The sequence below is a fragment of the Globicephala melas genome, chromosome 16, assembly GCF_963455315.2.
Source record: "Globicephala melas chromosome 16, mGloMel1.2, whole genome shotgun sequence".
Taxonomy (NCBI): domain Eukaryota; kingdom Metazoa; phylum Chordata; class Mammalia; order Artiodactyla; family Delphinidae; genus Globicephala; species Globicephala melas.
In genome coordinates, this window is record NC_083329.1 from 33,517,825 (window position 1) to 33,538,551 (window position 20,727).

Here is a 20,727-nt window from a genome sequence, read left to right on the forward strand (position 1 = left end):
GTACAATTTCAAGTTTTTAAATATTTATTGAGATTTATTTTATTACCCAGAATATGATCTATCTTGGTGAAACTTCCAGGTACACTTGGAAAAGCACATGTATTCTGCTGTTTTGGGTGAATTATTCGATAAATGTCAATTAGTTCACTTAGCTCATAATGTTTTTCAGGTCTTCTATTTTCTCTTTATCTTTGGTGTTCTACATTTTCATTTTAAGTTCTCTAAAAGTGTACTTCTTTTTATTTAACCTACTTGGATTCCTTGGACTTGACTGTAGGTTTCTGTTTCTCATCTGTCTTAGTAAGTTCTCAGGTATTACCTCAAATATTCCTCTGTCCCTCTTGTTCTATCCTCTCTTTCTAAAACTGCAACTAAATACGTTAGACCTCTCTGTATCTCCCCTATCTTTCTTCTATATTTTCATTCTTTTGTCACTCTATGATGTAGTCTAGCAATTTCTTCAGATCAACTAAGAGAATTCATCAACCTGTTCACAAAATTTTTCATGTTGGCTAGTGTATCTTTTTTTTTATTTTTTATTTTTTTGTGGTACACGGGCCTCTCACTGCTGTGGCCTCTCCCGTTGAGGAGAACAGGCTCCGGACGCGCAGGCTCAGCGGCCATGGCTCACAGGCCCAGCCGCTCCGCGGCATGTGGGATCTTCCTGGACCGGGGCACGAACCCATGTCCCCTGCATCGGCAGGCGGACTCTCAACCACTGCGCCACCAGGGAAGCCCTGGCTAATATATCTTTAATTACTAGGTATTCTACTTGATTTTTTTTCCACATTTTTTTGGTAATTCCTTTAGAGTTTCTTGTTGCCTAATGATATCAGCAAGCTTGCCTTTTATTTCTTTAAATATAATAGTGTTATTTTATATTCTATGCCTAATAACTCAAACATTGAAAGTCTTTTACAATTGATTTCTGTTGTCAATATTTCTAATGATTCTCACTTGTTTGATAGCTAATTCTGAGTATGAGTTGCTAATTTTCCTTGAAACCTCAACTATGGATATCCTTTAATTTGGTATGAAGGTTCGGAGAAGAACTGCATTTGCTTCTACTAGGCACCTGGAGACAGTATCAAAATGGAACCACTTTAAATTTTCAGCTTGAGATTTTTTTGATTATCCAAGTAGAATGAATTTGGATTGCAAACACATTTGAGGAACTGCTTGTTATGAATTCTCAGAGATTTTTTCTCTTTGTTCACTCAGCACCAGGATTTGGGATAGGTAATTTTCTTTAGTGTATTTGGCAGAAGGACCAGAGAGCTTTTGCTATATGGTTTTATCTCTAGGTCATACTAATAATGGGCTATAATTCTTTGGAGTCTCAGCCTTACAAAGGAGACAGTCTCTTATCACCCACTTTGGGTGACTCTATGCTTAGCCCCCTGTACCCCTATGTCCTCAAAACTTATGCTTTCCCATTCAGCCCATGCCCCTAGGATAAAAGCTACATTCAGTTCTTCATTATGCCTGTCTGAATTTCTTTCCTCATTTAGGTTTTCCTGTTTTGTTTTTCTTATATTTAGGTGTATTGAGGTATAAGTTACATGAACAAAACTCTTTTTCATGTGCTGTTTCTATGTGTTTTCACAAATACGTCTAGTCACATACCTATCACCATAACCAACATATAGAACAGTTCCATATTGACTTAGTTTGGTTTTTTTTTACATTATGGATTATTTTATTTCAATTTTTCCTTATTTTTTTACAGTGAATACATCACAATTTTGTAACCAAAAAAATACATATATTCTTGAGAATGGCTAATAAAAATCCCACAAACAAAGCCCTTTCAGATTACTTATTTCGTCTTCGTCAGGACTATACTTTCCTACCTGATACTCAGTACATTTAAAAAGAACTTAAGATTTTAAAAAATGTCTTATCCAGCACCTTTAGCTGTTTTTTCAGTAGAACAATTAATCAAGATACACAGTCTATCACATCGTCAGAAACTAATTATCACTCCCTGACATTTTATATATTTACTTATTTATCTTTTTATGTATTCATTGTCTTATTTATTCACTTACAGTCTATCTTCCCTAATAGAATGTTTCATGAGAGAAGGGACTTAGCCATAGCCATTTTGTTCACTGCTGTAACCTTCACACCTAAACCAATGATTGGAAATGGTAGGTATTCAATAAATATTTGTAGTTGAATGCATGCCTTGAAGAAATTAAAGAGGATAAAAACTTCAACATAACCAATTCAAAATTTTCACATACTTACCATATTTGATTGGGGTTGCAATACCAGTCTTGCCTGTTTCTTTCTTTGTTTTCGGTAATAATTTTCAAATGTTTCCTCATCACCCTAAAATAAAATCAGAAGAGTAATGAAAAACACACATACACAAACACACTGCTAAACAGAAAACTTTACCCCGTAAGAGTCATTTTTCAGTTTTTAACAACTGGATTTAAATGCGGAATGGTATTTCATATTGAATACCAAGAACAAGTTTTGGCATTATGGTTCATAGATAGTAACCTTATTTGGTATCATGACAATTAAGAAGACTAAAGGTAAGTTCAAATAATTTGACTGTTGCCCAACTTGTCACTTAGCCTTTATACATTTTTGACTGATGAAAGAAAATATCGCTGTCAGTGAAGGAAATTAAGAAAATTAGTTGGCAAGCCTCAACTTCTGAATATGTTGTACAAGAACTAAGAAAATCTGACCACAGGACAAAATACACTATTTCTAACATGGTTTACTATTAATCTGCACAGGAAGAGAAAGGGAGGAACCCTTTGTGAATACTGTCCCTTGATTAATCATTAAAGAAGACTTCTCCTTTATTTGGCACCTTGGAAGTTTTTACACATCAAGACAATGCACAATGGTACCACCAGGTATCAGTGAAGGATATGTCTTTCTTTTATAAAGTAAGTGTGGTAGCCTCCAAGACACCCCCCAAAGATCCCTTGTGTAGTCTCCTCCCACATTGTACCAAGGTTGGTCTATGTGACCAATAGGATGCAGGAGAAGTAAAAGTATGTCACTTCTGAGATTAAGTTATAAAAGGCATCATGGTTTTCATTTGGTCTCTCTCAGATCACTCACTTCTGGGGAAAGCCAGTTGCCACGTCATGAAGACTATCAGGCAGACTTGCAGACAGCCCATGCAGCAAGAAACTGAGACCTGCCAACAGCCACATTTGTTACACAGGTATAAAGATACAGTCTTTCCCAGAGGACTTAGTGCCTGTTGACATAAACTCCCAGATAAAGTATATAATGTGTCTGTATTAAAAACTGAGTGTTGTGTTAAAGAGTCAATTACTAAATGCAGCAAATCTTTATGAAATATCAGGTAAAATGGAAGGCACTGGGGAAAGAACAACAAACACTCATGGTCTCTTGCAGATCATACACATATAGAACAGGAATAATACAAAGTAACAGAAGTGCCTACTGGAACTCACTGTAGCACGCTGCCATAAAAGACAGAAAAATTGTGCACTATCAAAGCAAAAAATCATTCCTCTACACCAAACTCAAAAACTTATAGGAGAACATCCAATTTGAAAGGAGTTGTGAAAGAATAAAACTTCATGTGGGGCTTCCCTGGTGGCGCAGTGGTTAAGAATTCACCTGCCAATGCAGGGGAAACAGGTTCGAGCCCTTGTCCGGGAAGATCCCACATGCTGCGGAGCAACTAAGCCCATGCGCCACAACTACTGAAGCCCGTGTGCCTAGAGCCCGTGCTCCGCAACAAGAGAAGCCACCACAATGAGAAGCCCATGCACTGCAACAAAGAGTAGCCCCTGCTTGCCACAACTAGAGAAAGCCCACACACAGCAGCGAAGACCCAACGCAGCCAAAAATAAATAAATAAAATAAATTTATAAAAACAAACAAAACAAAACAAAAAAACAACTTCATGTGATTAGACAAAAGGAAGCCTAGTTTTCAATGTTACTACAGATAGCAGTGTAATCGTGATGGAACCTACCCTCTGTTTGCCTCAGGTATGAATGCAGTTAAATGTATATACTACCACCTCACATTGAAAAGAATCTATGAAGTTAAGGTAGTTTATACTCACACACACTGAAAGAAATATTTTATCAGAGACTAGACTAAAAGTATTATTGTTTTGATACTACACTATGATTTATTATAGCTTTAAAAAGAGAAACTCTTTTTAAAGGTCTATTCAATGAAGTTCAACACACTTGAAACGTCACTTACTTATCTGTAAAACAGCAAGTTTACATTGATATTGTGCTGTTAGATCACTTTCATCTCAGCTAGGAAGTGCAGAACTAGTCCTGTCTTTTAATAGAGGACTAAAAGAAAAAAGTTAACAAAAAAAGATAGTTCTATTTGCTCTAATTAACATAATTACCATTCTTTTTTCAATTACATAAATGATCCAAACCTCAAAACTCCTTAAAAGTAAATGGCTTAAGAAGGCAGTGGGATGACATATTCAAAGCGCTGAAAGAAAAACCAAGAATTCTATATCCAACAAAACTACTCTTAAAAAGCAAAGGAGAGGGAATTCCCTGGTGGTCTAGTGGTTAGGACTCTGTGCTTTCACTGCCGAGGGCCCAGGTTCAATCGCTGGTTGGGGAACTAAGATCCCACAAGCTGCACAGTGTGGCCAAAAAAAAAAAAAGCAAAAGAGAAATTAAGACACTCCCAGATAAACAAAATTGAGAGAATTTGACACTACCAGAACCTTCCCTAAAAGAAACACTAACAGGAGTACTTCAGGCAGAAACGCAAGGACACTAGACAGTAACTCTAATTCACATGAAGAAATAAAAAGTACCAGTAAAAGTAAATACAGAGGAAAATATAAAGACAGTATATGTGTATTTTTGTTTGTAACTCTTTTTTTTTCTAATTTAAAAAAACAACTGCATAAAGAATTATAAAACTGTGTCAATGGCTAATGTGTAAATATATAATTAGTATGAGAAAAATAACACAAAGGAGAGGGATTAATGAGAACTAATTATACTGTTTTAAGATAAAGATGTTAGTTGTAATTCCCAGGGCAAACACTAAGAAAATACTAAATATATAAATGTGTGTGTGTGTGTGTGTGTGCATATAAATAAATGACAAGGGAATTAAAATGGTACATGAGAAAATATCTATTTGATGCAAAAGAAGGCAATAATGGAGAAAGAGAGGAACAAAAAAAGACATCAGACATATTAAAACAACCGGTAGATGTAAATCCTACCTTATCAGCAATTACATTAAATATAAATGAACTAAACAATCCAATCAAAAGGAAGAGATCAGCAGACTGAACTGAAAAGAAAACAGATCCATCTATATGCTATCCTACAAGAGACACACTTTAGATTCAAAGACACAAAAAGGTCAAAAATAACATAATAAAAAAATATACCATGCCAAGAGTAACCAAAAGAGCCTGAGTGCCTATACTAATATCAGCCAAAATAGAATTTAAGACAAAAAATATTACAAAGAAACACATTTTATAGTGAAAAAAGGTCTTACTACAGAGACATAACAATTATAAACATATACACACGTAACAACAAAGCCTCAAAAATATATGAAGCAAAAAGTGGCAGAACTAAGGAAGAACAGACAATTCAACAGTTATAGCTGGAGGCTTCAATAATGCCATTTTTAATAACAGACAAAACAAGCAAAAGATCAACAAGGATAAAGAAGATGTGAACACTATAATCAACTAAACCTAACTGATGGCTATAGAAAACACCACCCAACAACAGCCAGATACACATTATTCTCAAGTATACATGAAACATTCTCCAGGATAAAGCATGTTATGCCATAAAACAAGCCTCAATAAATTTAAAAGGACTGGAATCATACAAAGTATGATCTGTGACTACAGTGGGATTAAATTAGGAATCAATGACAGAAGAACTTTTATTTGTGAACAGAAATTCACAAACATGGAGATTAAACACATTTCTAAACAACTAATGGGTTAAAGAAGAAATCACAGGAAATTAGAAAATACTTTGAAATAAATGGAAACAAAAACACAACACACCAAAACTCATGGAATGCAGCTAAAGCAGTGGTTAGAAGGAAATTTATAGCTTTAAATGTCTGTATTAAAAAAGAAGAAAGGGGGCTTCCCTGGTGGCCCAGTGGTTGGGAGTCCACCTGCCGATGCAGGGGACACAGGTTCGTGCCCCGGTCCGGGAAGACCCCCACATGCCGTGGAGCGGCTGGGCCCGTGAGCTATGGCCGCTGAGCCTGCGCGTCCGGAGCAGAGGCCATAACAGTGAGAGGCTCGCGTACCGCAAAAAAAAAAAAAAAAGAAAGGGACTTGCCTGGTGGCATAGTGGTTAAGAATATAACTGACAGGACTTCCCTGGTGGCTCAGTGATTAAGACTCTGCTTGCCAATGCAGGGGACACGGGTTCGAGCCCTGATCCGGGAAGATCCCACATGACGCGGAGCAACTAAGCCCATGTGCCACAACTGAGCCTGCACTCTAGAGTCCGTGAGCCACAACTACTGAGCCCGTGCACCTAGAGCCCCTGCTCTGCAACAAGAGAAGCCACTGCAATAAGAAGCCCGCACACCGCAACGAACAGTAGCCCCCGCTCGCCGCAACTAGAGAAAGCCCGCGTGCAGCAATGAAGACCCAATGCAGCCAAAAATAAATAAATAAATAAAATTTAAAAAAAAAAAAGACTTCACCTGCTAATGCAGGGGACATGGGTTAAATCCCTGATCCAGGAAGATCCCACATGCCACAGAGCAACTAAGCCCGTGTGCTGCAACTACTGAGCCTGCGTGCCACAAATACCAAAGCCCACACACCTAGAGCCCGTGCTCCACAACAAGAGAAGCCACCGCAATGAGAAGCCCACACACCACAACAAAGAGTAGCCCCCACTTGTCACAACTAGAGAAAGCCCGTGAGCAGCAACAAAGATCCAACACTGCCAAAAATAAAATCAATAAAAAAGAAGACAGATCTCAATCAATAACTTAAACTTCTACCTATATGAAAGAAGTTGGACACAAAAGGCCACATATAGTATGATTCCATTTATATGAAATACCAGAATAGGCAAATCCATAGAGACAGAAAGTAAATTAATGGTTGTCAGGGACTGGGGGGAGGGGAGAATAAGGAGTGACTGCTAACAGGTAAGAGGTTTCTTTTTGTAGTAATAAAATGTGCTGGAATTAGTTGTAATGGTTGCACATCCTTGTGAATTATACTAAAACCACTGAACTGTATACTTTAAAAGGGTAAAATTTTGGGTATATGAATTATATCAGAATAGTGCGATTGTGTTTTTTAAAAAGATAATTGTTTAACCAAAACTAAAAACAATGTAGTGTGGGGTAAACAAATGTAGAAGTAACATACTTAAAAGTAACTGTGATACAACAGTACAAAGGCAAGAAGGGAGAAATGTAAGGTTCTTTTAACATACATGAAAAGTATACTTGAAAGTGTACCATGATTAAGTTAAAGAAAAAAGTAACTGCCTTACACACAGTGGATATTTCACAAAAACATATTGCATGAAGGTTTAGAGCTCAATGAGCTTGTGGTCAGCCTTTAGAAAAGCAGGCCTAAAATGAATACCTGTCTTTTTAATAATACAAATATACACACACAAATGTGTATACACACATATGTATACACACACAGACATATATATATATATATATATACACCCATGCACATATACAAAAGATACTTACCAGAACAGAATAAATGTGCAAACATCGGTAAACAGGGGAAAAATCAACAAGATCCTGAACAGTTAAAACCTGAAAAATAAAACCATTTTTAAAAAATTATAGGTCAAAAAAAAAAAAAATTATAGGTCAAACTACTAGTCTACTGTTGAATAATATAAAGTTAGACAAGGAGATTCATGGACTTCGTACTATAACATTTATCAACTATAAAAAGCACACACTATAAACACAATGCCTATTTTGTTTTGGCATTTGTTTAGTAATTCATTCTGCATATATTTATCATCATTGTTGACTATTTTAGATTATAAGGTAATAAAGGGGAGAGACTGTATATCTTTATCATGCTTGATAGATTGCCAGAAAATTGCTATGGATAACTAGATACATCATTATTGCTTCTGGTAAAGATGGTGCACAAATGTATGATTTACCTATAGATGAAGTTCCTTCTCTTATGCACGACTTATAATTATTTCATCAAATTGAAGAAATCATCATTATTATTTTATGGAACACTAACGAAGGAAAAAAAACACTACCACTTGAAACTGTAGTATCATCAATTTTAAGATTTTTCCCGATTCTGAGATGTTAATAATATTTTTTAAAGTACATCTTACAATTAAAGAAACAGTAATATAAAGTTCCCCAAACTTGAGAAATAAACTCTTTTTAAAGGAACACATTTCTATTCTCATGAATCCTCTGAGTGAACTTAAATTATTTTTATTATAGAGTTACTTATTTGGGAAAATGATAGAAACAAAATGTAGTAATAATTAAATAGATCGGAAAGAACAGGGAAACAACCAAGTTTCTCTTAGAGTATGGATTTGGGTGTCAGGCCTGATGGCAATGTTCCCAGCAATTAAAGAGATACAAAACAGACTACGGAAAATTGAGACACGAAGACTAGATGGTCCATTTTTACCATTCTGAATCTCAAGGGAGAAAAGACTTACAGAGATTCTCTGAATATTGATTAAGAAAGAGCAAAAAAGTAGATTTCAAAAACATTTATTTCATTTCAAGGGACTAATCAGGCCACATTAATTCCACATTAGAAAGACATTAAACTATTTAAGGCTGTTTATTTATCTGTATATCAGACATCTACTATATATGCAAACATAAATGTATATACATACATATATACATATTAACATACATATACGTACACACACATATATATACACACACACACTCACAAATACATACAGACTCACTCATCCTCAGGCATATAGTGCAAATGTACATACTGAACACTCAGTGGTTCCCCCAAACACAGAGACGCCATGGACACATATTTATATGGTTCCTTTTTAATCAATCAATTAAAAGATCTTACTACACCCCAACAGTGTCCTTAGAAAAAGAATTTAAACTCTCACTGACAAGGCAAAACTTATAAACAATTGGGAATACTAGACTCCTTATGGTATTAACTAAATTCAAAAGGAATTCAACGGAAAAGATAAAAAGTAGGCTCAACAGAAGACTTCGTGGAGGGAACAAAAGAAGCACTAGAACTAGGAATGAATTTGAATGAAGAGGATAAAAGAAAGCAAATATTTAGGACAATTTCAAGGTTTCTAGACTTAGTAAAACTTTTTTAAGAAATTGAAAACTTAACTTTAATCATATTAAAATTATTTTGTAGTATCTCAGCACCAGCCGAAGGAAAAAAAGGTAGGCTATCCAGAATTAGTCTAAATGGCAAGGTTAAGCCATCATGCAATTAAATGTCTGCCACAGGTAATTAAATTATCAGTGATCACTACAAAAATAGCATTAAATTTACACTTTTACTGCTAATTATGGCAGAAAACCTAGGTTCAACTATCTGCAGCTTACAAATATAATCTACAATATATCTTGTTTATCTGTCAATTATTCAGTCTAACATTTCAGACGACTCCTTTGCCCTAATAGCTCATTACAAACTGATCTACGTAAATTCAGTTTCCACATGGCAAGACTGAGTGTCACACAGACAACATTACAACTCAAGAGAAAAAAGACATCCAATAATAGATGAGGGAGGGAGGAAGGAAAGAAAGGAAAAAAGGAAGAAAAGAAAGGAAGGAAGGAAGAAACAAAGATAGAAACAAAAAAAGATACAAAGAAAGAAACAAATTCCCATCACCTCCTCTTCATTCTCATCCTCTTCCTCAAATACAGGTTTCAATACAATTTCATTCCTTTCTTCTGGAATTCTATCATTTATATATATAGTCTTCCCAAATTTTACATTATTTTGCTTCTGCAGAATAACACTGAAGAGTTTCTGCTGCTGTGCCTATTTGGGAAAAAGAAAAATTAAGTTTATTTGAAAAATTATTGTAGTCAAAATTGGTTCAAGAAGTTATTCATATTTTCTCATATTTTTAATGTCTGTAGGTATAGGATCTGGAATGATGTCCCATTTTTGTTCATGATTTGCACCCTCCTTTTTTCAACAGTCTTGCAGAGGTTATCAATTTTATCTGAAAAGACTAAGAACCAACTTTTGTCTTTGCTGATACTCCCTTTTGTATTTTGTTTTCTATTATATTGATTTCTACTCTTGATTATCTCCTTCCAGTTTCTTTTTTTCAATTTTATTTTATTGTGGTAAGCACTAACATGAGATCTACCCTCAAATTTTTAAGTGTACATACATATTACATTATTAATATGTATATCAATAATTTAATACATTATTGTTGATAGGTATAATACTGATATTTATAGAAGACCTCTAGAGTTTGTTCATCATTTTTTTTTTTTTTTGGCCGCACTGTGCAGCTTGTGTGATCTTAGTTCCCCGACCAGGGACAGAACTGGGCCCACGGCAGTGAAAGCTCAGAGTTCTAACTGAGACAGGCCTAGGACCTGGGACCCTTTGCTTCAATGCTGCAAAACTTGCACCTGGACGAACCTCTCCTCCAGCAACAAAATACAAAGAAACTATAAGGGACTAAAAATAACTGCATGCATGCACAGTTGGGGCAAACTATGGACAAAAGATACAAAGGGACCAAAAAACCCCACTGCCACTTTTTAAGAGTCCAGAGCAAAAGCAGGGTACTGCGCATGCCCTCTACACATGAGGCCACCTAAAGGGTGGGCAAAACACCTAAGTCACCCCTCCGGCCTGACCCATGGACACACCCCTACCCTCACCCCATATAAGGAACAAGCTCGCCCCTCCTCAGGGAGTAAGCAAGCAAGGGAACCTGTTGTCTGTTCTCACTCCCCCCCTGCTGCAGCAGGGGCCCCAGTAAAGCCTTGGCTGAATTTCTTGTCTGGCCTCTAGTCAATTTCTACTGATTAGGGAAGGCCAAGAACCCTGGTAGGTATCACTAACCACTGGACTGCCAAGGAATTCCCTAGAGCTTGTTCATCTATACTGAAACTTTATGTCTGTTGATTAGTAACTCCTCATTTCCCCCTGGTAACCACCATCCCACTCTTTGATTCTATGAATTTGACTAAGATAGCTGATAATTTCCTTTTTAAAGACTGGATAGTATTCCATTACAGGTACATACCACATTTTCTTAATCCATTCATTTGTCAATGGACGTTTACATTGTTTCCACATCTTAGATATTGTGAATAATGCTGCAAAGAGCATGGGAGTGCTAATATTCGTCAAGACCCCGATTTCAGGTTTTTTGGATAAATACCCATAGTAGAACATATGATAGCTCCATTGTTAACTTTTTTTTTTAATTAGTTGATTTATTTTAAATTTTTTTTGGCTGTGTTGGGTCTTCATTGCTGCGCATGGACTTGCTCTAGTTGTGGCAAGCAGTGCTCTTGGATGCAGTGCTCGGGCTTCTCATTGTGGTGGCCTCTCTTGTTGCGGAGCGCAGGCTCTAGGCACGTGGGCTTCAGTAGTTGTGGCTTGCAGGCTCAGTAGTTGTGGTTCGTGAGCTCTAGAGCGCAGGCTTAGCAGTTGTGGCACACGGGCTTAGTTGCTTTGTGGCATGTGGGATCTTACCAGACCAGGGCTCAAACCCATGTCCCCTGCATTGGCAGGCAGATTCTTAACCACTGTGCCACCAGGGAAGTCCCCATTGTTAACTTTTTGAGGAACCTCCATACTGTTTTCCATAGCAGCTACACCATTATGCATTCCCGCCAACATTTTGCAAGAGTTCTAATTTCTCTACATCCTTACCAACACTTGCTATCTTTTGTTTTTTTGATAATAGCCATCTTGAGAGGTGTAAAGTGACATCCCATTGTGATTTTGATTTGCATTTCCCTAATGGTTAATAAAGTTTAGCATCTTTTCATATATCTGTTGGCCACTTTTATGTCTCCTTTGGAGAAATGTCTTTTCAAATCCCTAGCTCACTTTTTAATCAGGTGATTAGTTTTGTTTTGTTTTGTTTTTTGCTATTAAGTTGTATGATTTCCTTACATATTTTGGAGACTAACCCCTAATCAGATATACAGTTTGCAAGTATTTTCTTCCATTCCGTAGGTTGTCTTTTCACTCTGTTTCCTTTGCTATGCAGAAGCTTTTGAGTTAGATGCAATTCCACTTATTTTTGTTTATGTTGCCTGTGCTTTTTGTGTCACATCAATACTTCTACTTTCATTGAGTTTAACTTGCTACTGTTTCTCTAACTTCTTGAAATGGATACTTAGGATCATTGATTTCTGCCTTTCTTTCCTAATTTATAAATTTAAACCTACAAATTTCCCTTAAACTTGACTTTTATCATATCCTACCAGTTTTTCATATATCACATTTTCATTATAATTCAAAATATTTTCTGGTTTCAAATGAGTTTCTTCTTTGACCCATGGGTTATTTAGAATTTTATTTCTTAATTTCCAAATATATAGGGATTTTCTACTTATCTATTTATTACCAGTTTCAGGAATAATTCCAATGTGGCCAGATAATATGTTCTGTATTATTTCAATCCTTTGAAATGTATTGACATTTCCTCTATGGACCAAAACATAATCAATTTTGATAAATGTTCTTTAAAAATGTATATTCTGGGGCTTCCCTGGTGGTGCAGTGGTTGAGAGTCCGCCTGCCGATGCAGGGGACACGGGTTCGTGCCCCGGTCCGGGAAGATCCCACATGCTGCGGGGCGGCTGGGCCCGTGAGCCGTGGCCGCTGAGCCTGCGCGTCCAGAGCCTGTGCTCCGCAACGGGAGAGGCCACAACGGTGAGAGGCCCGCGTACCGAAAAAAAAAAAAAAAAAGTATATTCTGAAATCAAGAGATACAGTGTTACATGTGTCAATTAGGTCAGGGTTGCTAATCATTATTTTAAAGGACTAAATCCTTACTATATCTATTGGCTCTAGTAGTTACTGAGAGGAGTGTTGAAATCTATTATGATTGTCAAGATGTCTATTTCTCCTTTTAATTCTGACAATTTTTGCCTTTATATATTTTGAGACTATGTTATTAGATAGAAATAAATTTAGAATTGTTTATTTTCCTGATGAACTGAACCTTTTATCACTATGAAATGTTACTCTTTCTTAAGCTTTTTGTCTTAAAGCCTACTTTAATATTAATGTACATACATCAGCTTTCTCTTGGTTAATCTTTTCATGATACAACTCTTCCATCCTTTTGCTTTCAACCTCTCTATATGTTTATATGTAAGATACGTCTTCTGAAAGCAGCATAATTTAACAGTTTTTAAAACTCATATCAATTCCCCTCCCAACTTAAGTACGGTTGTTGTTTCACACTGTTAATTCTATACATACATAAACCTTATAAGATGATCTTGTTTCATACAGCCAATAGATATGTAGTTTTATCCCAAATAGTTGCCCTTTCTATTTACTTCTGCATCTCTGGCCTTCTAACTGGGATGATTTTATGTCTGAAAACACTAATATTTCCTTTAGTGCAGGTCTGCTAAAAAAATTCTCTAGGTTTTTATTTATCTGAAAAATACCTTCATTTCACCTTCATTTCTAAAAGATTTTAGCTAGGTACAGAATTCTAGGTTGACACATAAGGCTTATCAGCACTTCAGATATACTTTTCACTATGTTTTGGCTTCCACTGATTCTGCTGAGAAGTCAGCTATTGACTGATATTATTATTGTCCTTTTGAAGATAATACATTTTTTCCTCCGGCTGTTTTAAATTTTTTCTTTGTTAGTTTTCAGTATTTTACTATTATATGCCTAAATATGGGTTTGTATTTCTTCTGCTTAGAATTCATAGCACTTTTGTGGCTTCAAGGTCTGTCCATATTTTTTATGCCCTATTCTCTCTCTTTTCTCCTTCTGGGACTATAATTACTATACATTATACATTAAACCTTTGCACCTTACCCCATATGTCTAAACTCTTTCCTGTACTTTCCATTCTTTTGTCTTTCTGAGCTTCAATTTGGATATTTTCCTCTGACCCATCTTCTGGTTCATTAATTCTTTCTTCAGCTGTGTCTAATATGTTCTGCCTCCTATATGTTGAGTTCTTAGTTTGTTAATATATTTTCAGTTTTAGAATCTCCAGATGATTTATGGTTTCCAATGATCTCCAAATTCTCAATCTTGCCTTATAATTCCTTGAATACACTGGGTTGGTCAAAAAGTTCGTTTGGGTTTTTCCATAACATCTTACGGAAAAACCCGAATGAACTTTCTGGCCACGCCAATATTAATTAATTAATATTAAAGTCTATGTCTAATAGTTCCATTATTTAGACTTTGTTTTGCATCCTAGAGTTAAGCTTTATATCAATTACCAATGAGTATACTCCTCTTCCTTTGAGTGATTCAGGTCAAATAATGATTCAATTATTTTAATGACCTTTGGTTTGGAGCACTGTCAAGGTTTTACGAAACAATTACCACTAGTTGTTTTTTAAGAGGAAAACCAAATACATTAATTTTAAAACACTAGAAAAATTTAAAAGATATGATACATACAGGAACATACATAAAATATGCTGCCTTAACTCCAATGGATTATTTGTAGAGAAAAATGTCTACTAACCTCACAGAAGGAACTATGGTATCAAGTTGCAAGCTTATTTTATTTTCCACAGAAAATGACCACAGCTTGTGAAGACTAGGAATGCAGAAGTTGTTATCCCACAACTGACTTAATTATTGACAAAAATGAACATTTATACAGATTAATAAGTTGAGAAGCCTTATATTTTTTTTACGCATTTTAGTGATACTTCACTATCAGAACTTCATTATCAGAGATTGAAAAAAACATAGGCTTAATTCCAGGATTTTAATTTCCTTACATAATGCATATTAGTGGAACATTCCCTCTGTTGTGATAGGTCAGATTGTAGCTACTCTATTCTGTTAGCATGTAGAAAGTTTACCCACTGCCTCTTTAGGGTGAATTTTCTCTGAGGAATACACTACTGCTAATCAGACCTTTCTAATCCCAAGTAATCAGACAATGCAAACCACAGAAATCTAGCTCTGCCCTCACCTAGACCTTAAGGCTGGCTCCAGAGGCTTGTGCTTAAGAAAATCATTATCCCTTCTCCTCCATTACCATTATTAACCTACTCACTGAAAAAAAAATCAGAATTCCCTTTCTCCCTCTGTGCCCAAACTTATTTTGTCTATGATTTTTGGTTTTCAGAGTAAAAAATTATTTATTTAGAACACTGCTTCCAAACAGTGTTATGTACAAAACTAACATTTCACACATTATCAATAGATACTCCTTGAAAAAAGGGTTCTATGCTCAAATAAGTAAGATAAATATTACATACTTTACCTCCCTTCCAGGGGATTTACAATTCATAAGAAATATGCTTAATTTTATTTAACCCAGGTTTCCAAAACTTATTTGACCATTTAGTCCCATTTTCCCCTAAAGAACACTAATAAAATGTGTGCCAGGGGATATAATATGAAAATGTTAACTGAGACTATGAACTTTAGGTATTTAATGACTAATTAAGCATCACACTACTCATAGTGGATTCATCTATCACATTAGAATGAGGGAAAAAAACCCACTACAAATGCAAGTCTGCCTTTTACTTTAAAAAATTCTCCCTAGAGAAGCTAAAGCTCAGCTCTAAATTCCTTCAAAAAAAAAAACTTTTTGTGCATCTCATGCTAGGCACAGTGCTAGATCTCAGGAAGGTAAAAATAAATAGGATATATCCCCTCACTTTAAAAACTCACTGTCCAGTTAAAAACACAAAATATGCAATTATAATGTAGTGTGAAAAGTACAACAGACATATGCACTGAGGAGGAAGAGACCATCTCTTGCTAGTAGTAGTGAGACAGAGGAAGATAGATTTTACAGATGAAGTGATACTTAAGTCAGTTTTTGGGGGGGAAAAAAGCAGTAATTCATCAGATTGGAAAATTTAGAAGAATGGAAGGCATTCTAGGTAGAGGAAACAACCAGTATAGTCAAAAGTTTATGAGATGTGTACTTCTGTAGCACACAGGAAGAGGGAGTATCCAGAGATGACGCTTTTGTTTCATGCTGAGGAATCTGAACTTAGGTAAAGAGTAACTGGGAATCACTGAAGAGTGAGTGATGTGGTTAAAGTTGAATTTTAGGATAATAAGCAAAAGGAGAAAAGACTAGAGATAAGAAGAATAATTAATTTGATATAACAACAGTCCGGGTATGTACAGCAGAGGATACAGAATCTACAGATAGTTACTAAGTAGGACTTTGTAACAAACTACATAGAGTATAAATACTCCTGAAAAGTCTAAAGTACTCCCCAGTTTCTGGCTTGTGAAAATAGGAGATACTGCTATCTGAGATAGGAAATACAGAAAACACAGATTTAGTGAGAAGATAATGAGGTTACTTTCAGAAATGCTAAGTTTGAAGTTCCTATAGGACATTCGAGTGAATATATAACAAGCAAATCCATAAATGGGACATGAGATCATAGAATTAAACACAAAATACAGAGAACCTCCAAGGGAGGGAGCTACTTAGCAAAGTACAAGGTTTCCATTTATGTCACCTAAGGAGATTCCAGAACCAAACTGTGATTCTGACAAAGTGATGACACTTTATGAGAAACTCCAGAAGGCTTCCAATGCTCAAAAAAACCACAAGATATTAAATGGGTGCAAGAAGGGAAACCAAAATTGAACAAAGCACAAATTTTCTTATCAGATCTTAAGGACTCTAGTTCTTCCACCAGAAGAAAACTCTCTAACTTCTCAGTTTTGTGGGAGACACCTTCTAAAGGAAATATTGTAAGGAAAAAATCCCTATAGACAGATGATTAGGAAAGGTTTCTATATAAAACATCTGTCTTTTGGTTGCAGAGGTAGGGAGCTTGATTGTTTATACAAAAAAAAAAAATAGTGGTGAACCAGGAAGCGTCTATTCCTGCCCAGCAAGAAATTCTCATAAACCTTAAGTCCTAGAGCCCATGATTTGGTGGACTGCCTAGGTAGAAAAAGTCCAAAACCAGTCTACAAAAAACAGGTCAGAGAGAATAAGTTTAATAATGAAACTCTTAATTAAAATGTATAATGGAACATGAACTTTAAACTACTGTTCACACTGAAAAATCTTCCATGTGATTGTGTTTTTTATCCCCATGGCATACACATAATTCCTTGTCCAGATGTAGGAGAAAAAGTACTGAAAACAAGAAGGCAAGATACTGAAGGCAAGAACATAAAGTTGAAGAGCTCACCAGTGGGGAAGAACATTCACTGATCAGAGGCAATCACTCAGGAAGACTTAAGATCCTGAGAATAATGGGAGGTGCTAAGGGAAGAATCAATTGCTTCTCTGACTCCCATTTTAGCATAAATTGTACCAGCAGTCCTGTGAGCATCTTGAATTGTTGAAGTGTCAGCAGTGGAGGAGAAGGATGATCTCTTCAGAGGAAAACTATGAAATCCCACACTTTATTCTACCTTAACAGTGAGTTAATATCCAATCTTTTGGTTCTACTGGGGCTTTCTTAACCTATATAGTTCTCTGGAATAATCATATTATCTAGATTCAAAATCTCTGGATTCTTTTCCTGAACTTGGCTTCAAATATTACTCTCTTACACTTTCTTAATATTTATTTTTTCCAGGCTACTAATGTGATGTTCAAACTCTAACTTGCTGGCCTACATTTCTTCTATTTCTGTTCCTATAACACCACCCACAACTAACCATACTCCCCCCATCCCAATGGTAGGGAAAATAGCCCCAGGCCTAGCTTTCATAGAAAAGAGAGGCAAAAAGTGTGGTTTAAATTCTGCTTAGTAGCTTCTTCTTATTTACAGCAAATAAAGATATTTTGGGGAATTTCCTGGAGGTCCAGTGGTTAATACTCAGTGCTCTCACTACCAGGGCCTGGGTTTGATCCCTGGTCAGGGAACTAAGATCCCACAAGCTACTCAGCGTGGCCAAAAAACAAAAAACAACAACAACAAAAAGAATTTTTGTCAACCAAGTATTTAACTAATCTTAACAAGAGATAACTATCAAAATAATTTGAAAATCAAATCTGCTATATGGAGAAAAGGAAACCCTCATAAACTGTTGATGGGAATGTAAATTGATGCATCCGCTGTGGAAAATAGTATGGAGGTTTCTCAAAAAACTAAAAAATAGAGCTACCCTATGACCCAGCAATTCCACTCCTGGGTATACATCCAAAAGCAAAAACAAAAACACTAATTAGAAATGATACATAAACCCCAATGTTCATAGCAGCATTATTTACAATTCCCAAGCTATGAAAGTAACCTAAGTGTCCAATACACAGATGAATGGATAAAGAAGATGTGAGATATAGATGCACACACACACACAATGCAATACTACTCAACCATAAAAAAGAATGAAATTTTGCCATTTGCAGCAACATGAATGGACTTGGAGGGCATTATGCTAAGTGAAAGAAATCAGAGAAAGACAAATACTGTATGATACCACTTATACATAGAATCTAAAAAAAACAACAAACTAATGAATATACAAAAAAGAAGCAGATTCACAGATATAGAGAACAAACTAGTGGTTACCAGTGGGGAGAGGGAAGAGGGAGGGGCAATATAGGGGTATGGGATTAAGAGGTACAAACTATTAGGTATAAAATAAGCTACAAGGATATATTGCACAACATGTGGAATAGAGCCAATACTTTAAAGTAACTATAAATGAAGTATAACCTTTAAAAATTGTGAATCACTATATTGTAAACCTGTAACTTATATAACATTGTACATCAACTATACTTCAATAAAAAAATAATAATAAAACAATGAGAAAAGTAAAAAAAAAGAAAAGAAAGAAAGAAAAGAAAATCTGCTATAGTCCATCTACAGGTAAGAAACACTTAACTACAAATTTTTTAAAAAATGAGACTTTTAAAAAACATTATCGTATATCCTCACAAGTCCTACATTATTGTACATTGTTTTCATTTTTTAAAGTAAATTCATCCTGATAAAGAATTTTCAAACTCAATGCATCCTCAAAGTAAAACAATCTATTAACAAGGCAAATTAACATAGAATATAATACTGTGTAAAGCTGAAACAATTAATAGAAATATAATGGAGATTATCTGATTTATAGGCAATCCTTTAAAAGTTAAAATAGGAAGAAACTTCATATACTGAATTTTAATTTCCTCTGCTGTGGCAATAATCTGATACAGACATATTTCTTGAATTAGAAAAATGAACAGACAACCTAATCAAAAAATGGCCAGAAGACCTAAACAGACATTTCTCCAAAGAAGACATACAGATGGCCAATAGGCACATGAAAAGATGCTCAACATTGCTAATTATTAGAGAAATGCAAATCAAAACTACAATGAGGTATCACCTCACACCAGTCAGAATGGCCATCATTAAAAAGTCTACAAATGATAAATGCTGGAGAGGGTGTAGAGAAAAGGGAACCCTCCTACACTGTTGGTGGGAATGTAAATTGATACAACCACTATGGAAAAAAAAGTATGGAGGTTCCTTAAAAAACTAAAAATTGAGTTGCCATAACATCCAGCAATCCCATACCTGGGCCATATCCACAGAAAACTCTTAATTCGAAAAGATACACGCACCCCAATGTTCACAGCAGCACTGTTTATGATAGCAAAGACATGGAAGCAACCTAAATGTACATCAACAGATGAAGGGATAAAGAACATGTGGTGTATATATATAATGGAATACTACTCAGCCATAAAAAGAATGAATTAATTCTATTTGCAGCAACATGGATGGACCTAGAGATTATCATACTAAGTGAAGAAAGTAAGAAAGAGACAAATACCATACAACATTACTTGTAAGTGGAATATAAAATATGATACAAATGAATTTATTTACAAAACAGAAACAGACTCATAAACACAGAAAACAAACTTAGAATTACCAAAGGGGAAAGGGGGTGAGGGAGAGATAAATTAGGAGTTTGGAATTAGCAGATACAAACTACTATATATAACATAGATAAACAACAAGGTCCTACTGTTTAGCACAGGGAACTGTATTCAATATCCTGTAATAAACCATAACGGAAAAAAAACACGAAAAAGAATATATATACGTATAACTAAATCACTTCGCTGTAAACCAGAAACACAACACTGTAAACCAACGACACTTCAATTTTAAAAAAAAGAAAACAGAGGGACTTCCCAGGTGGCACAGCGCATAAGACTCCACTCTCCCAATGCAGGGGGCCGAGGTTCAATCCCTAGTCAGGGAACTAGATCCCACATGCATGCCGCAACTAAGAGTTCGCATGCCACAACTAAGGAGCCCGCCTGCCGCAACTAAGGAGCCCTGTAGCCGCAGCTAAGGAGCCCACCTACCGCAACTAAGACCCGGCGCAACCAAATAAATAAATAATTAATTTAAAATTTTTTAAAAAAGAAAATAAAAGCTTCTCTAAAGTAGGCTGTAATACTTGAGAAAAAATCAGGAGTTAGAAAGCATGATGAACACAGCTTTATTTCTATGACATTGTGATTACTGGGGGGTTTTAAAAGCAAACTCTTATAAGTTTTAAATTTAAATAATTTTAAA

At 35.6% G+C, this 20,727-nt stretch overlaps 1 protein-coding gene across 2 annotated transcripts in view; it reads right to left on the minus strand.

Annotated features, from left to right (window-relative positions):
• Positions 1-20,727, minus strand: part of EXOC6 (exocyst complex component 6) — a 194,976-nt gene that overhangs the window by 127,427 nt on the left and 46,822 nt on the right. For both annotated transcript variants that reach the window (XM_030865100.2, XM_060286255.1), the window contains exons 7-9: positions 9,875-10,027; positions 7,726-7,794; positions 2,254-2,337 (exon numbers count right to left, since the gene is read on the minus strand). In XM_030865100.2, the coding sequence (XP_030720960.1) occupies positions 2,254-2,337; positions 7,726-7,794; positions 9,875-10,027 (306 nt within the window). The remainder of the gene's footprint in view (positions 1-2,253; positions 2,338-7,725; positions 7,795-9,874; positions 10,028-20,727) is intronic.